This window comes from Lissotriton helveticus, chromosome 3_1 (assembly GCF_964261635.1).
Source record: "Lissotriton helveticus chromosome 3_1, aLisHel1.1, whole genome shotgun sequence".
Lineage (NCBI taxonomy): Eukaryota > Metazoa > Chordata > Amphibia > Caudata > Salamandridae > Lissotriton > Lissotriton helveticus.
In genome coordinates this window covers 486,259,726-486,279,157 of record NC_136061.1, presented here as the reverse complement: position 1 = coordinate 486,279,157, position 19,432 = coordinate 486,259,726, and the positions used below count along the sequence as shown (strand labels likewise).

The 19,432-nt window shown below is 47.2% G+C and overlaps 1 protein-coding gene and 1 non-coding gene across 3 annotated transcripts in view; both read right to left on the bottom strand.

Moving 5' to 3' along the window:
* Positions 1–19,432, bottom strand: part of WDR75 (WD repeat domain 75) — a 165,106-nt gene that overhangs the window by 21,233 nt on the left and 124,441 nt on the right. For both annotated transcript variants that reach the window (XM_078680360.1, XM_078680361.1), the window contains exons 17-18: positions 18,281–18,450; positions 9,565–9,624 (exon numbers count right to left, since the gene is read on the bottom strand). In XM_078680360.1, the coding sequence (XP_078536486.1) occupies positions 9,565–9,624; positions 18,281–18,450 (230 nt within the window). The remainder of the gene's footprint in view (positions 1–9,564; positions 9,625–18,280; positions 18,451–19,432) is intronic.
* LOC144825859 (small Cajal body-specific RNA 24) lies at positions 17,774–17,903 on the bottom strand. Its single transcript, XR_013609629.1, has one exon.

Here is a 19,432-nt window from a genome sequence, read left to right as displayed (position 1 = left end):
ATCGTCGTGGTGCTGTCCGTTTTGACGAGCACTGGGGAGTGCCGGATGCGTGGTAGAAAGGCCTGTAGCGCTAGGTACACGGCTCTTAGCTCCAAAAGATTTATATGAAGCTGTTTTTCCTGAGTTTCCCATTTGCCGCTGATCCGAAGGTCCTGAAGGACAGCTCCCCATCCCTCCAGGGAAGCGTCCGTGGTGATCACCAGAGGTGTTGCCGGAAGGAGAAATGACAGTCCTACGGTCAGATTGTTGCGATTCCTCCACCAGGTTAGACTCTTGGTCATTTTGGGTGTTATCCAGACAGTGTCCTCGAAAGAGCCAGTATTTTGAGTCCATTGGCTCGCGAGCGCCTCCTGCAACGGGCGCATTCTGAGTCTGCAGTGAGGGACGAGGAGTATACAGGAGGACATCATGCCCAGGAGGGATGTATAGGTCCTGACCTTCAGGTTTGTCCTGTTCGCCACAGCCGTGGCCAGGGACAATATCTTGTCTGTCCTTTCTTTCGAGGGAAAGGCTCTCGCAGACTCTGTGTCCAAGGTTGCTCCGAGGAACGTAATTTTTGTCGTAGGGACGACACAGGATTTCTTGAGATTGAGGGTTAATCCCAGCCTCTGAAAAAGATTTGTGCAGGCGTTGGAGGATGTGGCTGCGTCTTCCTCCGAGGGTGCTTTCACCAGCCAGTCGTCTAGGTAGGGGGAAGACCTGGTGACCCATTTGACGCAGGAAAGCTGCCACTGGTGCAAGGCACTTCGTGAAAATCCGCGGCGCGGATTTGAGGCCGAATGGTAGTACCTTGAATTGATAATGTTGCCCTGCTACCTCGAACCTCAGGAATTTTCTGTGACTCTTGAGGATGGGAATGTGGTAGTAGGCATCCTGGAGATCCAAGGAGGTCATGAAATCCCCTCTTTCTAGAATGCCTAGTATTTCTTGAATCGTCACCATCCTGAACGATTGGCTTCGTAGGAAGACGTTGAGCGCTCGGAGGTCCAGAATGGGCCGCCACTTGTCCTCTTTCTGGTGTACAAGAAAGAAGTGGGAGTAAAAGCCCTTCCCCTTCAGGGGCGCCGGAACGCGCTCGATAGCTCCTTTCTTCAGCATTACAGAAATTTCCTGGAGAAGCAGGCGTAAGTTTTTGTGCGCCCGCCTGCGAGGAGGAGTCCTGGGAGGGATGGTGGTGAATTCGAGGGAATGGCCAAAACGTATAATTTGGAGAACCCACTTGTCAGTGGTTATGAGTTGCCAATTGTTGAGGAAATGGGTCAATTTTCCTCCAATTTGTAAGGATGGATAGGGTGGCTGGACTGGCTGGAGTAGCTCGTCACTGGCGGCCTCCAGTGCCCCTCTTTGTAGCCTTGCCTCTGAAGTTAGATCGTCCATAGGATGATTGACGGCCTTGAGGTTGCTTGTGTTGGTATTGACCTTTGTTAGAATAGGAGTACGAGGACCTATTCTGATAGGAACCTCGATACGAGGACTGTCCTCTAGATCTGTTGCCTCGAAAGGACTGGTTTCGGGACTGTAAGGTACCCAGAGCCCTTGCCGTATCCGTGTCCTTCTTCATGGTTTGCAATGCCTCATCGATTTTGGACCCAAAAAGGTGCTGGCCATCGAAGGGCATGTCCAAGACCTTGGACTGCACCTCCTGGCGGAAGGACGTCGCTTTAAGCCATCCTTGACGGCGTAGGACCGCAGCTCCAGCAAGTTGACGAAAGCCAGTCATGGCTGCATCGATAGCACAGTCAATTATTTCGGCAGCCGAAGATTGACCCTCCACTAGTAGGGCCTGGACTTCCCCATGGACCGAGTCCGGCAGGTCTGACAAATATGGGGCTATGTCTTCCCAGAGTTGGCGATTATAACGCCCCAATAAGGCAATGGAGTTGGCTACCTTGACGGTCATGGCCGAAGTCGTGGTGAACCTTTTGCCGATCGTGTCCAGTTTTCTTCCTTCTTTGTCCGGAGGAGCGGACAGCGGGGAGGAAGGGTTGCGTGAGTGTTTCTGGGCCGCTTGTGTGACCACTGAGTCCGGTTTAGGGTGCCCATTTAGGCAAACCGCTGCAGATAGTGGGGCTTTGTATTTTTTGTCTAAGCGCGGAACAACCGCAGACACAGAAGCGGGCGTCAGCATTATCTTCTTGCCTTGTTCCCATAGAAATTCTATTATTGGAATAGATTTCGTCGTCTTTTGAGTCTGCTCCTTAAAATCGTGTAGGAAGCATTCAGTCTCTGTTGATTCGATAGTCATATGGAATCTCTTCGCCGCTCTTTCCACAATTTTATGGAAGCCGCCTATGTCTACCGGCGGCGTGTCCGCATGGCGCGGTTGGGGCGATGCTGGTGAGGACGCCACATATTCATCCTCCTCATCCTGGGAAGAGTGGGCCTCCTGGACCTCTCCTTCCTCCAATTCATCCTCCTCCACATCCTCGTCAGACGACACTACCTCCTGAGGTTGAATCTTTTCATGGTGGGTCTGAGGGGGAGGTCGAGACGGTTTTGGGGCTGCCGCTGGGTTAGGAACGATAGGTGGCTGATCCCTACTATCAGCGTCCGGGAAACGTTGTTTGTAATCCTGTACAAGGAATTTCAGGTCGTTCACCAGAGCAGCCGGGAGGCAGACCATGGGGGTAACCTCCGTGGTGACTTTAGTGTGGACGGAGTGCTCCTGGTAGGAGTATTCCTCTACCTCCTCGTCAGTGCTTTGGCACTTGACATGTAGGTCCGAGATGGAAGTAGCGGGGCCTAGGTGGTCATCCTCCTCTGATTCTTCACTCTGGAAGATTTCGTTAGGTGGGTGCAGCTCCACTTTGCTTGGAGACGTGGTCTCCGGCGTAATATGCGGCTTAGTAGACTTGCCCAACGCAGGACTGGAGTTGGAAGCCGTCGAAGGCGTCGTCGACGGTGGTAGCGTGAGGGATGCCACCTCCACGAGCTTGGTTTTCTTCCATGTGTCCGGAAGCGTCTTCGTCGACGACGAGTCCTCCGTCGACGGTAGGGTCCTCGTCGACGGAATCTCCGTAGACGGCAATTTGGTCGTCGACGACCGGGGCGTCGTCGGTGCACTCGTCGACGGCGAGCCCGTCGTCGATGTCGGTCTCGTCGACGTTTTCGTCGTCGACGTCTTCGTCGTCGATGCCCTCGTCGACGCTGTCGTCGTCGGGGCTGTCGGTGGTGGGTTCGTCGTCGACGGCGTCTTCGTTATCTTAGTCGACGGCGTAGTTTTCGTCGACGGAGTAGTTTTTGACGTCGACAGGGTCTTTGTCGTCGACGATTTCAGCAGTAAAATGGAGGAAATAGGCCTACCTGTCGATGACGATGATGGAGATGTTATCGTCGACGGTGAAAGACAACGCTGACGTCGTCGAGACCGTGGAGTCACTGAGGTAGTCCTCTGAGGTCTGCTAGAGGCCTGAGCAGGCTTTTTAAAAGTCTGAGTATCCTTAGCAGACACAGAAGATGTCGTAGATCTTGCCTCTGAAGACTTCTTGGCTGTCTTCCTAGGAGGGGTGTCTGAGGGGCCAGGGGAAGTTACCCTTGGCCTCTTTTGAGAGACTGCTGAGGTTTTAGAGACACTACCTTCGGAAGATTCCAGAGTGTCTCTGTCCTTGAGTCTGTCGAGCCAGATGAGAAGGCGGCCTTCCCTGTCTCTCACGGTCTTCCTGGGGAAAGACCTACATATTTTGCAGTCTGCAGGGACGTGGTCCGGATAAAGGCAATATAAGCATTAGGTATGCTTATCATCCACATGGAGCCTTTTCTTCCCACATGAAGAGCAGGCCCTGAAAAGGGCTTTCTTCTGGGATTCAGACATCGAAGAAAGCAGTGGAAAGCAAACACTTACTGCCTCAAAGTGTTACTGAAGTAGTCCTTGAAGATTGTAGAATGAAGATTCACTTTTCAAAGGAAGTAGATGAGTTATAAGGAATCCTGAGAAGAGCTCAGGCTGGAGACTCCCTAGCACAACGTGCGGTAGAAAATCTGAGGGACTGAGGCTCCTCCCAGGAAGGTTCTAGAGGGAGGTCGGAGCTGATTGGCTGACTGTGAGAGTTTGGTCCTTTTTGCATAAGGACAAAGAAAGGCTACTAAGGTGAGACCCTTAGGCCTATTTTCTCTATGTATGTCTATAGGACATTACTTTTTTATGTACCGGAGGCTCCCGTCTCGACGACGGGGAATGATTCAGGCATGTGAATCTATGAAAGACACCCCTAATACTGGATAATGTGCCTGACCCACTTGTCTGTAGTGATGTTTAACCAGACTGGCAGGAATTGTTGTAGTCTTCCCCCGACCGGTGTTGTATGGTCTGGGGGTAGTGCCAAGAAGTCACTGTTTGGTGTTAGTGGAGGATCTATTTGCATTGCCTCCACGACCTCTGCCCTTGTTATTATTTCCTCTGTATCCACCCCTGTTTGTGTTTTTATTGTATGTGGATTGCGTATTACTTTTGTATGTGGAGGATTGCTGCGATGTGTTACCTCGCGCTCCTCCTCTATAATTGGAGCGACGAAAGGAGCCTCTGTGTTGATGGGGCTGAAGAGCTCCCATGGACTTTGCAGTCTCAGTGTCCTTTTTCATTTTGTCAAAAATTGAGTCAACTGCTGGACCAAACAAAAAAATCTGGATTTATAGGCTGGTTAAGAATTGTGGCCTGTACTTCACTCTTAAATCCAGATATGCGAAGCCATGCGTGCTTCCTAAGCAGTACGCTTGTGTTGATAGATCTGGCAGCTGCATCTGCCGCGTCTAGAGCACACTTAATGGAGGCATTGGTGATGAGCGTTCCCTCCTGTATAAGTTCATCCGCCTGCTCTTGGAAAGGCTCAGGTAAGTGTTGGAGAAGTCCTTCTAAACTGTCATTGTGTGCCCTGTCATATCTGGCCAGCAAGGCCTGAGTATTGGCTATTCTCCATGAGTTTGCTGCTTGAGCTGCCACTCTCTTGCCTGATGCTTCTAAAATCTTTGACTCCTTGTCAGGAGGAGCCGCCTCTCCAGTAGTTTGTGAATTAGCACGCTTTCGTGCGTTGGATACCACCAATGAGTCTAAAGGCAGTTGTCCCCTGATGTAAGTAGGGTCTACTGGTGCAGCCCTATACTTCTTCTCTATTCTAGGGTTGATGACACATGCCCTAGCAGTGTCTTTGAATATGTCATTTGCGTGCTTTAGGACGCCCTTTAACATGAGGAGTGTTTTGACACTTCTTTCTGATGTTGCCAGCGTATCAAATAGAAAATCTTCTTCTATAGCATCTGAATGCATGTCTACATTATGGTAGCGTGCTGCTCTATCTATTAAAGAGTTAAAAGCCACTGTGTCTTCTGTGGGTGATGGCTTAGCTGGGTATACAGTGGGGTCTGTAATGGGTAGAGCCCCCTCAGTGTCTGGCTCCCCACCCCCACCCCATGGCTGTGAATTGGGGTCTACATATGGGTTTTGTGGATATCCAAAACCCACATCTGCGTCCTGATCTTCATCTGGGTTGTAGTCAGAGTGCCGGTGAGTATGGGGCATATGGAGTAGTAGGCATAGCTGAAGAGATAGGTTGGAAAAGAATAGGAGAGGTTGCACAGTCTCCTTTTTGAGTGGAATTCTAGAAAAGTCTTCAGCAGGCACTGGTCTTTTCTTTATAAACAGTCACTTTCCCAGTATTTGGGTCAATATATAGCTTGGACTGATCTTCTGTGGAGTGGTCTGGATGGATGATCTCCTCTTCCACAGACTTTTGCCTTGGCGCCATAGTTTTAGGTTTGACCTTCTTCGGTTCGATGCCTTTAATCGGTTCGACTGCTTTTGGTGCCTGGATCGTTTTTTGAGGCTTTCCGACAGGTTTTGTCGGTCTGACGTCTTTTATAGGTTTCACCACTTTTTTCGGACCGAGCGGTTTCGTCGGTTCGGTAACTTCTTTAGGCTGTAGGTGTCCTCGGAGCCTGCGGCTTTGGCTCGATGCCCTTCTTCGGATCGATGGGCTTCGGGTCTACCTTAGGTTTCGCTTTCGGTTCGACAACCGATTGGGCATAGCCCTTTTGCCTTAGTCGACAGGCTTCCTTCCTTTTTCGACAGTCGAACTCGATTTGGTCGATTCAACGGCCTTTTGCTTCGAAGGTTTATATGGAACGGTGGACTTCGGCGCCCTTTGGCTTTATCACCTTCGGTTCGACGACGTTCGGTCCGAAGACTGTCGTGTCGATGAGTTTCGATTGAACCGGCCTTGGATTACGTGTCTCAGAAGGCTTTTTGTATGTTCTTAGCCGGGCGGTATGGCGGGGCTATAGAACCAGTATTTAGATCTTGGCTAAGGCCTGTTGGGGATGCCTCGACCTGAGTCTCTGATATTGGTGTAGTGCAGCGGTCTCCAACCGGTCGATCGCGAGCTACTGGTAGCTCACCAAGGCACCTTAAGTAGCTAGCGCTGGTAGAGTCACAATTTAGTAGCCCATTAACATCCTTAGAATATTGAGGCCTTTTTTTATGGCGACGTTACCCGCCCTCACCCAAACCAGCTGCTCAAATTGAGATTAGCTGGGGAGGGGCGGGCCAAAGAGTATTACGTAGTTCCTCCAGTTGTAGTCTCTGCGCTGCCCCCACCTGCTCTTTAAACCATGTCACTGCGTTTTTCATCCTGCGCGTCGTGTGCCAGTGCACAGCAGCAGGCATGGCAGAGCGGATCGGCCGGTGCTGGAAAGCGTGCAGGTGGCGCCAGCAGTATTAAACTGCTTCTGGGACCTGTGCCACCTGCCTTGTTCAGCCTGCCACTAGTTCGACCGGAGCAAGAGGTAAGCTTTAAGAGGCCCTGCGCAGGACCCGTAGCGAGCCCCTACCCTGGCCTGTTAGTTGTATAGGCGAGGTGGCTCATTGCAGTCCACGGAGGTTTTAATTTCTGCACGTTTTTAGAGGTTTTTGTTTTTATTTTACATAATTTAAGCAGCATTATTTTGTTTTTCATGTCATTTTTGGCCGCATTTGTAGGATACTATGATTTGGGAGGAAATAGTATTTGAGAGGGGTAAAGGAGCGTGCGTTTATTGCTTATGTGAATTATGGGTGAAGACTGGGGATGTGATTACTTTTCCGTTTTCATGCAATGATTATGAAGCTGTTTCTTGAAGTGTTTGCAGTGCACGTAAATTATTTTCAAAGCGGTCTCAAATGTTTAAACTGCTCTAGCTGATCTTGTCATGGGGTTAGAATTACACCTGGTTTTTTGGCGCCTACGTGCTTTAAAATAACGCATGGTAGTGGTTTGAACAAAACGTAATGCTGGCAGCAGGGAATGGAAGTGCACATGATGAGGTTGCCGGTTGCGGCTGTTTTTTAAGTGATTTGATTACGAGGCAAGAAAAGTGACAGTTCTCTGCAAAAGAGTGATTTAGTAGCTGGTTTAAAGCGCGACGCAGTAATAGCTGAGAGAAGAGGCGTTGGATTTCCTTTTAAGCACATGCGAAATTAAGCTGGTAACACACTACTAATACAAAGGAAGGCTGGAAGAGCAACATGTAAATGTGTCTTAATAAAAATAAATGTCCATCTTCCATTTCCAGAGATGCCAGTGGACACGTCACGTGCAAGTCTCATTCAAACTTGGCAATCTGCTCAATAGAACATTGCATGTGGGCCTTTTGTATGTGCTTTTTGGATTGGAATTTTGGGCTCTAAATGTCACCATGCAAAATTTTATCTAAAAGCCTGAAGTGTCTGAAAGTGTTACAACCGATACAAAGTCACTTGGCTATGCCGGATATTATTATATTAATGTCAGTACAAATATAAACCTCCTGCACTCATCAATACACAAACTACCCTCCGCGGTTACGCAGCCAACTGTAGAAGTATCCTTACAGTTGTGCGTGGTGGTCTCTCGGAAAAATGCATGAGTTGCTGAGTCTTTAGTAGCTCACGATGAATTTGATTGACCAGAAGTAGCTCTCACTACCGAAAAGGTTGGAGACCCCTGGTGTAGTGTCTGTATGGGGCGGTGTACTCACGGTTCGCCCCCCCGTTGTCATCGGAGTCGTCTTGGACAGCTACAATGTCTCGATCGTATTCTTCGACATCGACGATCTGTTCTTCCTCGTCGATATAATATTCAGAGTCGTGCTCGGAGTATTAATCTTCCTCTTGATCCGAGTCTTTGGCATCAACTAGTTCTTCCTCATCGTCGAAGATATTCTCGGGCTCTGGTGCCGACCTCTGCATTTCTTGCCTTGCCGCCCGCCGATTCCGGATCGTCTTTTTGGACCGGAACTGGGCACAAGTTAGGCAATTATCTTCATTATGATCTGGAGATAAACATTTGTTGCACACGGGATGCTTATATGAGTGCGGGAACTTTGAGTTGCACTGCGGGCAATATTTGAATGGACTTCGTTCCATCGACCGTCGGTCCACTTGGCGTCGAGAAGGCCTAACGGCCCGATTCGACGACCGGAGTGCAAGCAAATGGTGAAGAAAGCTTATCGGTACCGATCGAAAACAATACCGACGAATCCGAAGGCTTTTGGCCTTTTTGAAAAGTTTATTTCGATTCCGAACTTGGAGTGCTGGAAAGTACATCCGAACCCAATGGCGGAAAAAAACAATCTGAGGATGGAGAGGATGCCCATGCGCACTGTAGTCCAAGGGAGGAGCCACCTATCTCGTGATACTTCGAAGACTCTTCCAGGACAACAATGTGCAATCATCCGGACCCAACACTAGGCGGCGATTATGCGCAGATATGAATTCAGCAGCCCACATGCCTCGAACAGTAATTTACCATACAAGTTCTCTCTCGCTTCAGTTCTAGCGAGAGGCAATGGAAGAGACCATGTCTGGGCACGTGATTATGGTAAAGAAATAAGACAAATAAGCGTCATGTTAAAATGTTGCTTTGCAAAATGATTACATTATCTGAAGAAAGATTTCTTCCATACGCTAAAATTTCTCTGCCTGTCCCAAGACTGCAGTGAAGAAATCTCCAGCAATAACCCTTGAACCAAGGAGAGCTTAAACCTATTGTTATCAAAGATGAAAATAACTTGAACTTATCTGTCAGGGGACGGTTAAGGAATCTCACTACTTTTGGGTCAGGGAATGTTTGGTGACCGGTGCCAGATCTGGGGGAGATTTTAGATCAATCTAGGATGGGGTGACAGAAAGTAAGCACAACGAAATATGAAAATACCCCTTTTGTATTGATCTGTTTAAAGCCAGGTTATATTATCTACATTTAGGCACAGTAGGATGCACAAACAGCACAAATATATGAAAGATCCAATGCTTTTAAAATACGTACCCCAATAAAAGCAATTACAGTAAGGATACAAATTAAACTTCAAAACTACCGGTATGTAATGGCACATGAAAAGACCGTGATGTCTACCGAACAGTTGACACTGTATTAGCCTATGCCTACACGTGAATGACACGCCATACTTAAATGCATAAAACATCTATTTAATAATTTAAAAGGCATCTGCTGTAGTTGTGTGATCATACGTCGAATAAGCATTCGGTCACAAAAAGATGGGAACTTCCTCGTGAAGATCAAATCACACAACTTCTGAAGTGGTTAGAGTAAAAAATACCTGTTTGCTTAATGGTGTGAGCCTATCTTCTGGGGACTCTGTGCTGAACATCATCAGATCCTAGAAGGAAAAAACGTACATATATCAATAAAAGATTTCGTTGAGCTAATTTTTAGTCCTACTTTCCACTCAAAATAAAAATCAGGGCAAGAATGAATGACACTGTGTGCCAAATAACAGACATTCTTTTAAGAATGTCCAAAGGGCATCAAGGATTAGCACAGCTGGGCTATTGTAGTATCTGGGGCCGCATAATAGATTAGCATTGGGAGGAAAAGTAGGTGTTTGGGCTAGTTTTACAGAAGTTTGTACTAATACCAGTGGACCATTTTCTGTGATGGTCACTGCTATGGTGCACATTTCTTCCCAGCATAATATGCAGGTGGCATGGTGCCCTGCAATGAACAGATGCCTTTACCTATGGCACATTATATACTCAGGTGAGTGACCATCTAGGTGCTTTAAATGTGCGCCCCCTAGCAAGTGTAGTACTGTTAGTGCACTCTACAACCCCCCACCAAGTTGCTTTGCTCACCTCAAAAGACAGACCAAGTGTGCCTGCAGTGAAATACCGGGCAGGAGTTTGAGCTCAATCTTTCACCGCTGTGTACTCTCCAGATTATGCATTTCTTGTGTGACTGAATACGGAGTCTTAAATCTGCACCTGGCGACCATGTCGAGAGTAAGCAACAGTGCAAAATGGCACTGGGTAAAAGATTCATAATTTGGTCATTTGCTTACAGGGCTACAAAATGACAAAACTGTAGCAGCAGGAGCTTAATCAAACAATTGTTAGCCAGGAATGTATGTGACCAGACCAAATTATAGTTTGTTACTATTGCCAAGAACAGAGGCCCCCATACATATGCAAAGAGGTTGTGCGGTTTGTGTCGTAGAAGGAATATGCTACTTACCAGTATGCATCTGTTCTTGGCATGTAGGGCTGCTGACATTCATATCTGTGCATAGATCGCCGCCTAGTGTTGGGTCCGTATGATTGCACATTGTTGTCCTGGAAGAGTCTTCGAAGTATCAAGAGATAGGTGGCTCCTCCCCTGGACTACAGTGCGCATGGGCATCCTCTCCATCCTTAGACTGTTTTTCGCCATTGTGGCAGAGGTGGAGTGTTGTTCAGTAATGGATGTCCATGCAAGAAAAGTTAGAATAAATGCTACAGCTGCGACAGGCACCGGGGAGGAGGGTGGGCGATATGAATGTCAGCAGCCCTACATGCCAAGAACAGATGCATACTGGTAAGTAGCATATTCCGTTCAAGGCATGTGGGCTGCTGAATTCATATATGTGCATAGAATGTATAGCAGTCTCTCCCTTAGCGGTGGCTACCTGTGCCAGCTGCAGCAGTCTGAAACAGTTTTTAGAACAGCCTGTCCTACAGCAGCTTGCTGTTTGGAATGTACATCCACACAATAGTGTTTTGTGAATGTATGTATGGTAGACCATGTGGCTGTTTTACATATTTCTTCTAGAGGAATGTTTCCTAGGAAAGCCATGGATGCCCCATTTTGCGCGTTGAATGCGCCCTTGGGGGAACTGTTAAAGTGTGCTTAGCTTTAAGATAACATATCTGGATGCACTTAACAATCCACCTGGCTAAGCCTTAATTAGAAATAGGGTTGCCTTTGTGTTGTGGTGAAAATGCAACGAACAACTGTTTTGTCTTCCTAAAATCCTTGTCCTGTCAATGTAATATAGGAGCGCCTTTTTAACATCTAGTGTGTGGAGGGCCCTTTCTGGTACTGACTGTGGGTTTGGGAAGAACACTGGCAGTTCTATTGTCTGATTGATGTGGAAGTGAGACACCACTTTGGGCATAAATTTAGGGTTTGTTCAAACACAACCCTATTAGCGTGGATTTGGAAGAATGGCTCTTGAATAGTTAGGGCTTGAAGTTCGCTAACTCGTCTAAGCGAAGTAATAGCCACGAGAAAAGCCACCTTCCATGTTAAAAATTGAATTTCACACGAGTGTAGAGGTTCAAAAGGTGGTCCCATTAGTCTGGTTAATACTATGTTTAGGTTCCAGAGAGGTGAAGGTGGGTGTCTTGGGGGAATTACTCGTTTGAGTCCCTCCATGAATGCTTTAATTGCAGGCACTCTTAATAGGGAAAAGTGTTGCCTGTTTTGAAGGTAAGCTGCTATGGCAGCTAAGTGTATTTTTATCGATGTATAGGCTAGATTGCAGCGGTGTAGGTGCAAAAGATAGCATATGATACTTTGAGTTGATGCGTCTAGTGGGTTTATGTCATTGTTGTTACAGTAAATGACAAAACGTTTCCACTTTGCAGCATAGCAAGCTCTTGTGGCAGGTCTTCTTACCTCCTTGATAATGTTCATGCAGTCAGGAGGTAAGTTTAGGTAGCCAAACTCTGACTTCAGGAGCCAGATTGCAAGGTTCAGCTGCTGTGGATCTGGGTGCTGAATGTGTCCATGGCTCTGCGTTAAGAGACTGGGTGTTAGCTTTAGTCTTTGATGAGGCACCACGGAAAGCTCTAGGAACGTGGTGTACCACATTTGCCTCGCCCATGATGGAGCAACTAGGATTGGCGTCATTGAGTGCTGGCGCAGTTTGCGTGCCACTAGCGGTATCAACGGTGCTGGTGGAAAAGCGTAGGCAAATTTGCCTGACCAGTTCATCCATATTGCATTGCCCCGAGACTGCAGGTGTGGGAACCTTGTTGCGAAGTACCGGCATTTTGCGTTTTGTGGCGAACAGGTCTATCTCTGGTTGTCCCCACTGTTGGAAGTATGGCTGAAGCACTGTGGGATGAATTTCCCACTAGTGCATCTGTTGGCTGTGTCTGCTGAGCAGATCCGCCATCTGATTGTCCTTGCCTGGGAGGTGTTCGGCCATGAGAAAAATGTTTCTTTGAATGGCCCACTTCCACATGCTTTGAGCCAGATGTGACAGCTGTGGAGAGTGTGTTCCTCCCTGCTTCTGTATGTAGTACATCGCAGTCATGTTGTCCATCCAGATCAACACAGTCTTGTTGCACAGATGTACTTTGAAGGCTTTCATTGCCATAAAAATTGCAATTAGCTCCAGTAGGTTGATGTGCATTTTTTTCTGCTGCGTGGTCCATAAGCCCTGTACTGTGTGATGGAGGACATGGGCTCCCCACCCCATCAGGGATGCGTCCGTTGTCAGAACTATTTGTGGTACAGGCTCTTGGAACAGTCGTCCTTTGCAAAGGTTTTGTGGATTCCATCAATGCAGAGAGTTGCATGCACGACTGGTCACCAACACTAGGTCGTTTAATTGTCCTTGAGCCTAGATCCACTGACGTGCTAGGCACTCCTGCAGCGGACGCATGTGTAGTCTTGCATGAGGGACTATGAAAATGCACTAGGCCATCATACCCATCAGTTGCATAAACACTCGGGCTGGGAGCGAGTGTTGGGGCGTGAATCTTTGGATTAGCGTCTGAATGCTGTGTATTCTGACAGAGTTTGACTGTGCTTTCCCTGCCAGGGTGTCTATTGTCGCTCCCAGGTATTGTTGTACGTGGGCAGGCTGAAGATGGGACTTAGGGTAGTTCAGCGAGAAACCTAAACTGTGCAGGAGGTGAATAGTGTGTGACATGTGGCTGGCACATTGCTGGGCTGACTGTGCTTGTATCAGCTAGTCGTCCAGATATGGATAGACATGAATGTGCTGTCTTCTGAGATGTGCTGCTACTGTCGCTAGGCACTTGGTAAATACTCTCGGTGCTGTGGTCACCCCGAAAGGAAGTACTTTCAATTGATAGTGCTGATTTTGTATTGTAAACCTGAGATATTTCCTGTGTGCTGGGTGTACCGGAATATGGAAATATGCGTCTTTCAGGTCTAGTGTTTTTTTTTTTTTTTTTGCAGAGTTTTATATAGCGCGAACTAGACCCGAACCGAATCAGGTATCAGAGCGCTTTACATAGCACCAGTTACGTTACATGAGGACAGACACACATTCATTTTAGGCACGGGGAGATTAAGTGATTTGCCCAGAATCACAGGAGGTTTTGGCGTAGTTACCAAGACTCGAACCCAGATCCCCAGGTCCGAGGTCGAGCGCCCTAGCCGTTAGGCCAACTCCTCTCCCCTGTGTTGCGAGGAAGTCTCCTTGACGCAACAGTGGTAACACTTGCTGTAGAGTGAGCATGTGGAAATGCTCTGATAAAATGTATTGGTTTAAAGGCCCGAGGTCCAAGATTGGCCTGAGAGACCCGTCCTTTTTGGGGATCAGGAAGTATAGGGAGTACACTCCTGTACCTTGGTGTTCTAAGGGTACTGGTTCTATGGCCCCCTTTTGTAGCATGCTGATGACTTCCTGCTGCAAGTGTAGGTGTTCTGCGGACATAGGACGGTGTTTTTGGGGGTATGTTGGGAGGTGTGGATGTTAATTCTAGGTAATAGCCATGCTGGATAATTTGCCTCACCCACCTGTCTGTAGTGATGTTTTCCCAGACGTGTAGGAACTGCTGTAATCTTCCCCCGACCGGTGTTACATGGTCTGGGGGTAGTAACAAGACGTCACTGTTTGGTATTGGTAGAGGATCTGGTGGTGTTATTCCCTCGTCCTCTACCTTTGCTGTTATTGCCACGGTATCCACCTCTACCGTTTTTTTTATAGATGTTTTGCGTGTTCCCTTTGTTGTATGAGGTTTGCTGCGCTGAGCCTCCTCTTGCAGCTCCTCTGTTGCCGGAGCGACGAAAGGAACCGCCTCTGTATTGTTGTGACTGCAAGGCTCCCATAGACTTGGCTGTGTCGGTATCCTTTTTCATCTTGTCTAATATTGTGTCCACATTAGGCCTAAACAAATAATCAGGGTTCACTGGCTGATTAAGTGCTCTGAATCTCATTTTTAAAGCCAGAGAAGCGGAGACATGCATGTCGTCTGAGCAGGACACTGGTATTGATAGCCCTGGCTGCTGTGTCTGCAGCGTCTAGCGTGCATTTGATGGATGCGTTAGATATCAACTTTCCCTCTTGTATTAGGAATTCTGCCTGTTCTTTATAAAGGTCAGGTAGGTGCTGGAGAAGGTGTTCAAGTGTGTCGTGGTGTGCCCTGTCATACCTAGCTAACAGGGCTTGAGTGTTCGAAATTCTCCATATGTTAGCTGCTTGAGCAGCTACTCTTTTGCCAGAAGCCTCCAAAATTTTAGACTCTTTGTCTGGAGGTGGAGCTTCGCAAGTGGTTTGAGAATTAGCACGTTTGCGTGCATTGGATACTACCAAGGAGTCCAAGGGCAGCTGTCCCTGGTGCTGGCCTGTATTTCTTTTCTATCCTGGGGTCAATAACTTTTGCCCTAGTAGTTTCTTTAAATATGTCCCCAGCATGTTTAAGTACTCCTTTCAACATTGGCAATGTTTTCACTGATCTTTCAGAAGTGTTGAAAGTGTCAAAAAGGAAGTCTTCTTCAATGGGGTCTGCATGCATTTCCACGTGGTGGTTGTATGCCGCTCTTTCAATTAATGCATTGAAGACTGCTGTGTCCTCTGTAGGCGAAGTTTTTACAGGGTATGCAGTATTGTCTTGCGTGGGTTGAGGATCTACAGCATCAGTCCATGGTTGATTTTGGTTATCCTCATTGTCCACTGGATAATTATACAGTTCACTATCGTCATATTCCACATCCTCATCTGTGTGTGAGGGAGAATATGTATAGGTTTCTTGTACCTGTGTTCTGATAGGCTCAAAGAGGGTTGGAGATGTAGAAGAGTCTCTTTTCTTTTTGAGTGGTATTTTGTAGTGTTCAGCAGAAGTGTCTGGTCTGATTTTCCTCTTTAGTAGGGTAATTGTGCCAGTATCTGGGTCCACATACAGTTTGGACTGTTCTTCTGTTGGGGACTCTTTCTCTTCATGTGCTTGAGCTCTTTTCTTTTGTATTGGCTTTTTTGTTTTAGTCGGTTCGATGTCCGTTGTTGGTTCGACCGATCTTCGTCGCATGTGCACCGGAATTCCGAATGTTATCGGTCCGAGGGACAGTCTTTTTCGGCTGCATGACTTTTCTCGATGCCGTGATTGGTGTCGACCCGACTGTTTTTGTTTGGTCGATAACCACTTTTTTGCTTGGCGTCATCTTCGGAGCGATATGTTGCCTCGGCTCGATCGACCCCTTGGCCTCGACCCTTGTGTTCGGCTCAAGTGTTCTTATTTGCAACGTCTTCGGCTTGTCGACTTTTTGTTTCGGTTCAACAACCATCTTCTGCTGGAGTCCCTTGTTTGTGTTGCTTGGCGTCGACATCAATCTTGTCGGCTCGACGGCCTTTAGCATGTCCTTGGGTGTACTGGCTCTCGGCTCGACAGCCCTGATATGCGACGTAGACCCTCTCGGCGGCCATTTTGTGTTTGGTCAGCGCCGATGGATTTGCATCTTTTGGTCCGAAGAGTGGGAACTCTATCAGTTTCGGTTTTTGTTTTGCCTCTGTAACTTTCGATTTCGATATTACCAGGGAATGGTAATGTTGCACCGATGGCTCTTGCCGTACATTCTTAGCCGGGCAGATTTGCGGGGCTATAGAATCGATGTTTTGATCTTGGCTAAGGCCTTCCGGGGATGCCTCGACCGGAGCCGTTGGAAGCGTTTTATTATATGTGCTGGGCTCCGTACTCACGGTTGGCCCCATGTCCTCGCCGGAGTCGTCTTCGACAGCTCCTATGCCTTGATAGTCGTCCCCTACCTCGACGATGTCGTCTTCCTCGTCGACGTAGTAGTCTGAGTCATGTTCCGACCCCTGTTCCGACTGCTGGTCTGAGTCCTCAGCTTCGACGACCTCTTAGTCGTCTTCAAAGATGTTCTCCGGGTCAGGCGCTGGCTTCTGCATCGTCTGCCTCGCTGCTCTTCGAATCCGAAGTGTTTTCTTTGAACGAAACTGCGCACAAGCTAAGCAGTCATCTTCATTGTGTTCTGGTGATTAACACTTGTTACACACAGGGTGTTTATCTATGTGTGGGAATTTTGCGTTACAATTGGGGCATTTTTTGAACGGACTTCGTTCCATCGACGAAAGGCCTCTGGTGTCGAAGAAAGGCCGCGTGGCCCGATTCGACGCTGTGAGTAGAAAATAACAGAAATAAAGTTGTCGTCACCGATCGAATAACAATACCGACGACCCCGAAGGCCTTTTTAGAAAAGTTTTATATCGATTCCGAACTCCGAGTTGGAAGTCACATCCGAACCCAATGGCGGAAAAAAACAATCTAAGGATGGAGAGGATGCCCATGCGCACTGTAGTCCAGGGGAGGAGCCACCTATCTCGTGATACTTCGAAGACTCTTCCAGGACAACAATGTGCAATCATCCGGACCCAACACTAGGCGGCGATCTATGCACAGATAGGAATTCAGCAGTCCACATGCCTTGAACGTATTTTATTACAGTGGATTTTACTAAAAGTTATAATTATTTCCCAATTCTTACCTATGGTCTTCCATTCACAAGAGGCTAATGCGAACATTGTTTTATACAGATGTTTTGTGATCTTAGTTTAGGGTGCATGGTTTACTTCAATATCAAACTCCTGGCAAAAGATTTCAAAAGTACAACACAGGATGCAGTGCAGCAAATTTGTTGAAAGAATGCATATGGAGTTTACAGGATGCATGCGTACAGTTCTGTCTATAGATTATATTGACAGTTCTGACATCACCAACACGGTTTGTTGGAGAGGGAAAAGCCTGATCAAATACTTCATACCAGATTATCAACATTCACCTTAGAATTTCTATGTGGCTACTCGTTCAAATTGTCAGATTTAGCTTCTGGTGAGACTGGTTTGGACCAGAGTTACCCAAATTAATTTAGAGCCAACGTCTGCTCTATTATTTAATTCATTCGTATTGTGGTTTTATATCGTACAGACAAGACTCAAAGGGGGGGGACAATTAACTTTACACAGGACCCAATTACAAGACAACCAAAACATCAAAATAAAATGTTGAATCAACAATTTGTACAAGACCATTTCTATGTCTCATGTGGACTTATCATAGGTGAATGATATGCAGAATAAATATACATTTCAATCCGCTTTAGAAGGTTTTGAAAAAATACTTTTGCCGCACTCTCAGACAAGGGTTGTTCTAATGTTCATTTCATTCTGAAGGCTAAACCTCATATTACAGTGGATACAAAGCACTCCTTTTACCCAAGGCTAATGTACAGGCTCATAACACACTGGGAAAAAGATTTAGTCACACTGGCTGGTGTGAAAATGTAAGAGGTGGAACGAGCCAGCCCATTTAAACTTCTATGAGCTGGTTAGATAACCTCTGTTAATGTAGGACACTTGTATACAGTTTTCACCATGAATTGGAGAAACTGTTAATACCCAAGTATCCATTAAAATGAAGCATCAATTGGATAATTTTAAATGCCCCTAAATACAGTTAAAACATCTGTACTTAACTGAAATTTCAAGTGCTATAGAAATAAACAGACTTTATGAAGACAAGCTCAGGCCTCATTTGAATAAATACAACTGAATGCAAACATGGTCAGCCTAAGTTCCCTTAAAAACTAAATAAAATGGGCAGAGGGCTGCAGCCTCCCATCTCTTCATTGGAGAGAAAAGACTTACTACGACCCCCCAACCATCAGGCTTGTCAAAACTGAAAACTACTGTACTAGCATGACAAACAAATACTCCACATGTTCAAGTTAAGACACTAAAACACCAAATATCTGTAACCACTTCATAGTGTAGTTTGTTTTCTCACCTGTGTCTCTGTGAGGAAATAGAGCTGAGATCTATTTAACCATTGGTGTTTTTCTGAGCCGACTGATTCAGGAATATCCCTTGGCACAAACACAGCCCATTGTATTTTACCACGACAGACACCCTTCTGAACATACAGTGGTCTAGGTTCATCAGGTTTGAAAACAAACACTGTCAAACAAAAAAGAATACATTTGAGCAAAACTAGCATCAAACATGGTAATCAAAATGTAGTACATTAAAATCAGCCAAATTTCCAGAACGTCCTAAACCCATACTAAGACCATGCACATCAAACCACAGTTTTCAGTAATGAATGCTTTGAAGCCAGAAAATGTCCAGCTACTACTTTTTTGTCGCACTCAACTTTAGACCCAGGCCCGGTTCAGGAATTTTCATCTGGGTGGGCCAATGGAGTATTCAGGTGGGCCAATGTGGGCCCAATTTTTGCACAAACCTGCTGGCTAACTCCTTGACGTGCTGCAACCCTCCCGCCGACCAGTACCACAGGAGGGGGACAGCCGCAGACCGCACGCGGCCCGCGCTATCACGCCGCATCTCACCCGCATCTCCCGGCTGGCTGTCGCAGGGGGACTACATCTAGAAGAGTGCCTGGGGGCGCACCTGAAGTGCGCCATCACCCAAGCGGCAGGAGGCGCTAAAAAGGGGCCGCGGACTCCCGCAGCGCTAGATGCACGCGGGCGTGCCCGGGCATTGCCCGAGCGAAGCCTGGTCCAAGGGCGGGCCCGTCCGCGCCAGTCAGGGGCCGGCAGAGGCTGGGCTGGGCCACCCCACTTTGTTCTTCTATCTGTGAATAGCGGTATAACCCTCTTGTTTATTGGAATCAGGAAGAAATCGCAGGGAGGCCTGGCACCAGAGTGGGTCACTCTGATTTATTCCTGGAAGCATTCTGGAGGCAGTAATCTGGAGGGCATTAAGAAGATTCGCGTAGCATCTTCAATTAACCCATAAGATTAACTGTGATTAATCACTGGCGAAACCCTCTTGGGGCACTCGTAATCTTAAGGGCATGTGTACCCGAAAAGAGACAAACAAGAGTGTAGGGGGAGGTGTGAGGGGGGACCCTGGACGCCTTCATAGTGAGGGCTGAGTCTCTCTTGAATCACGAAATACAGTTAACTGAAAAGAGGCT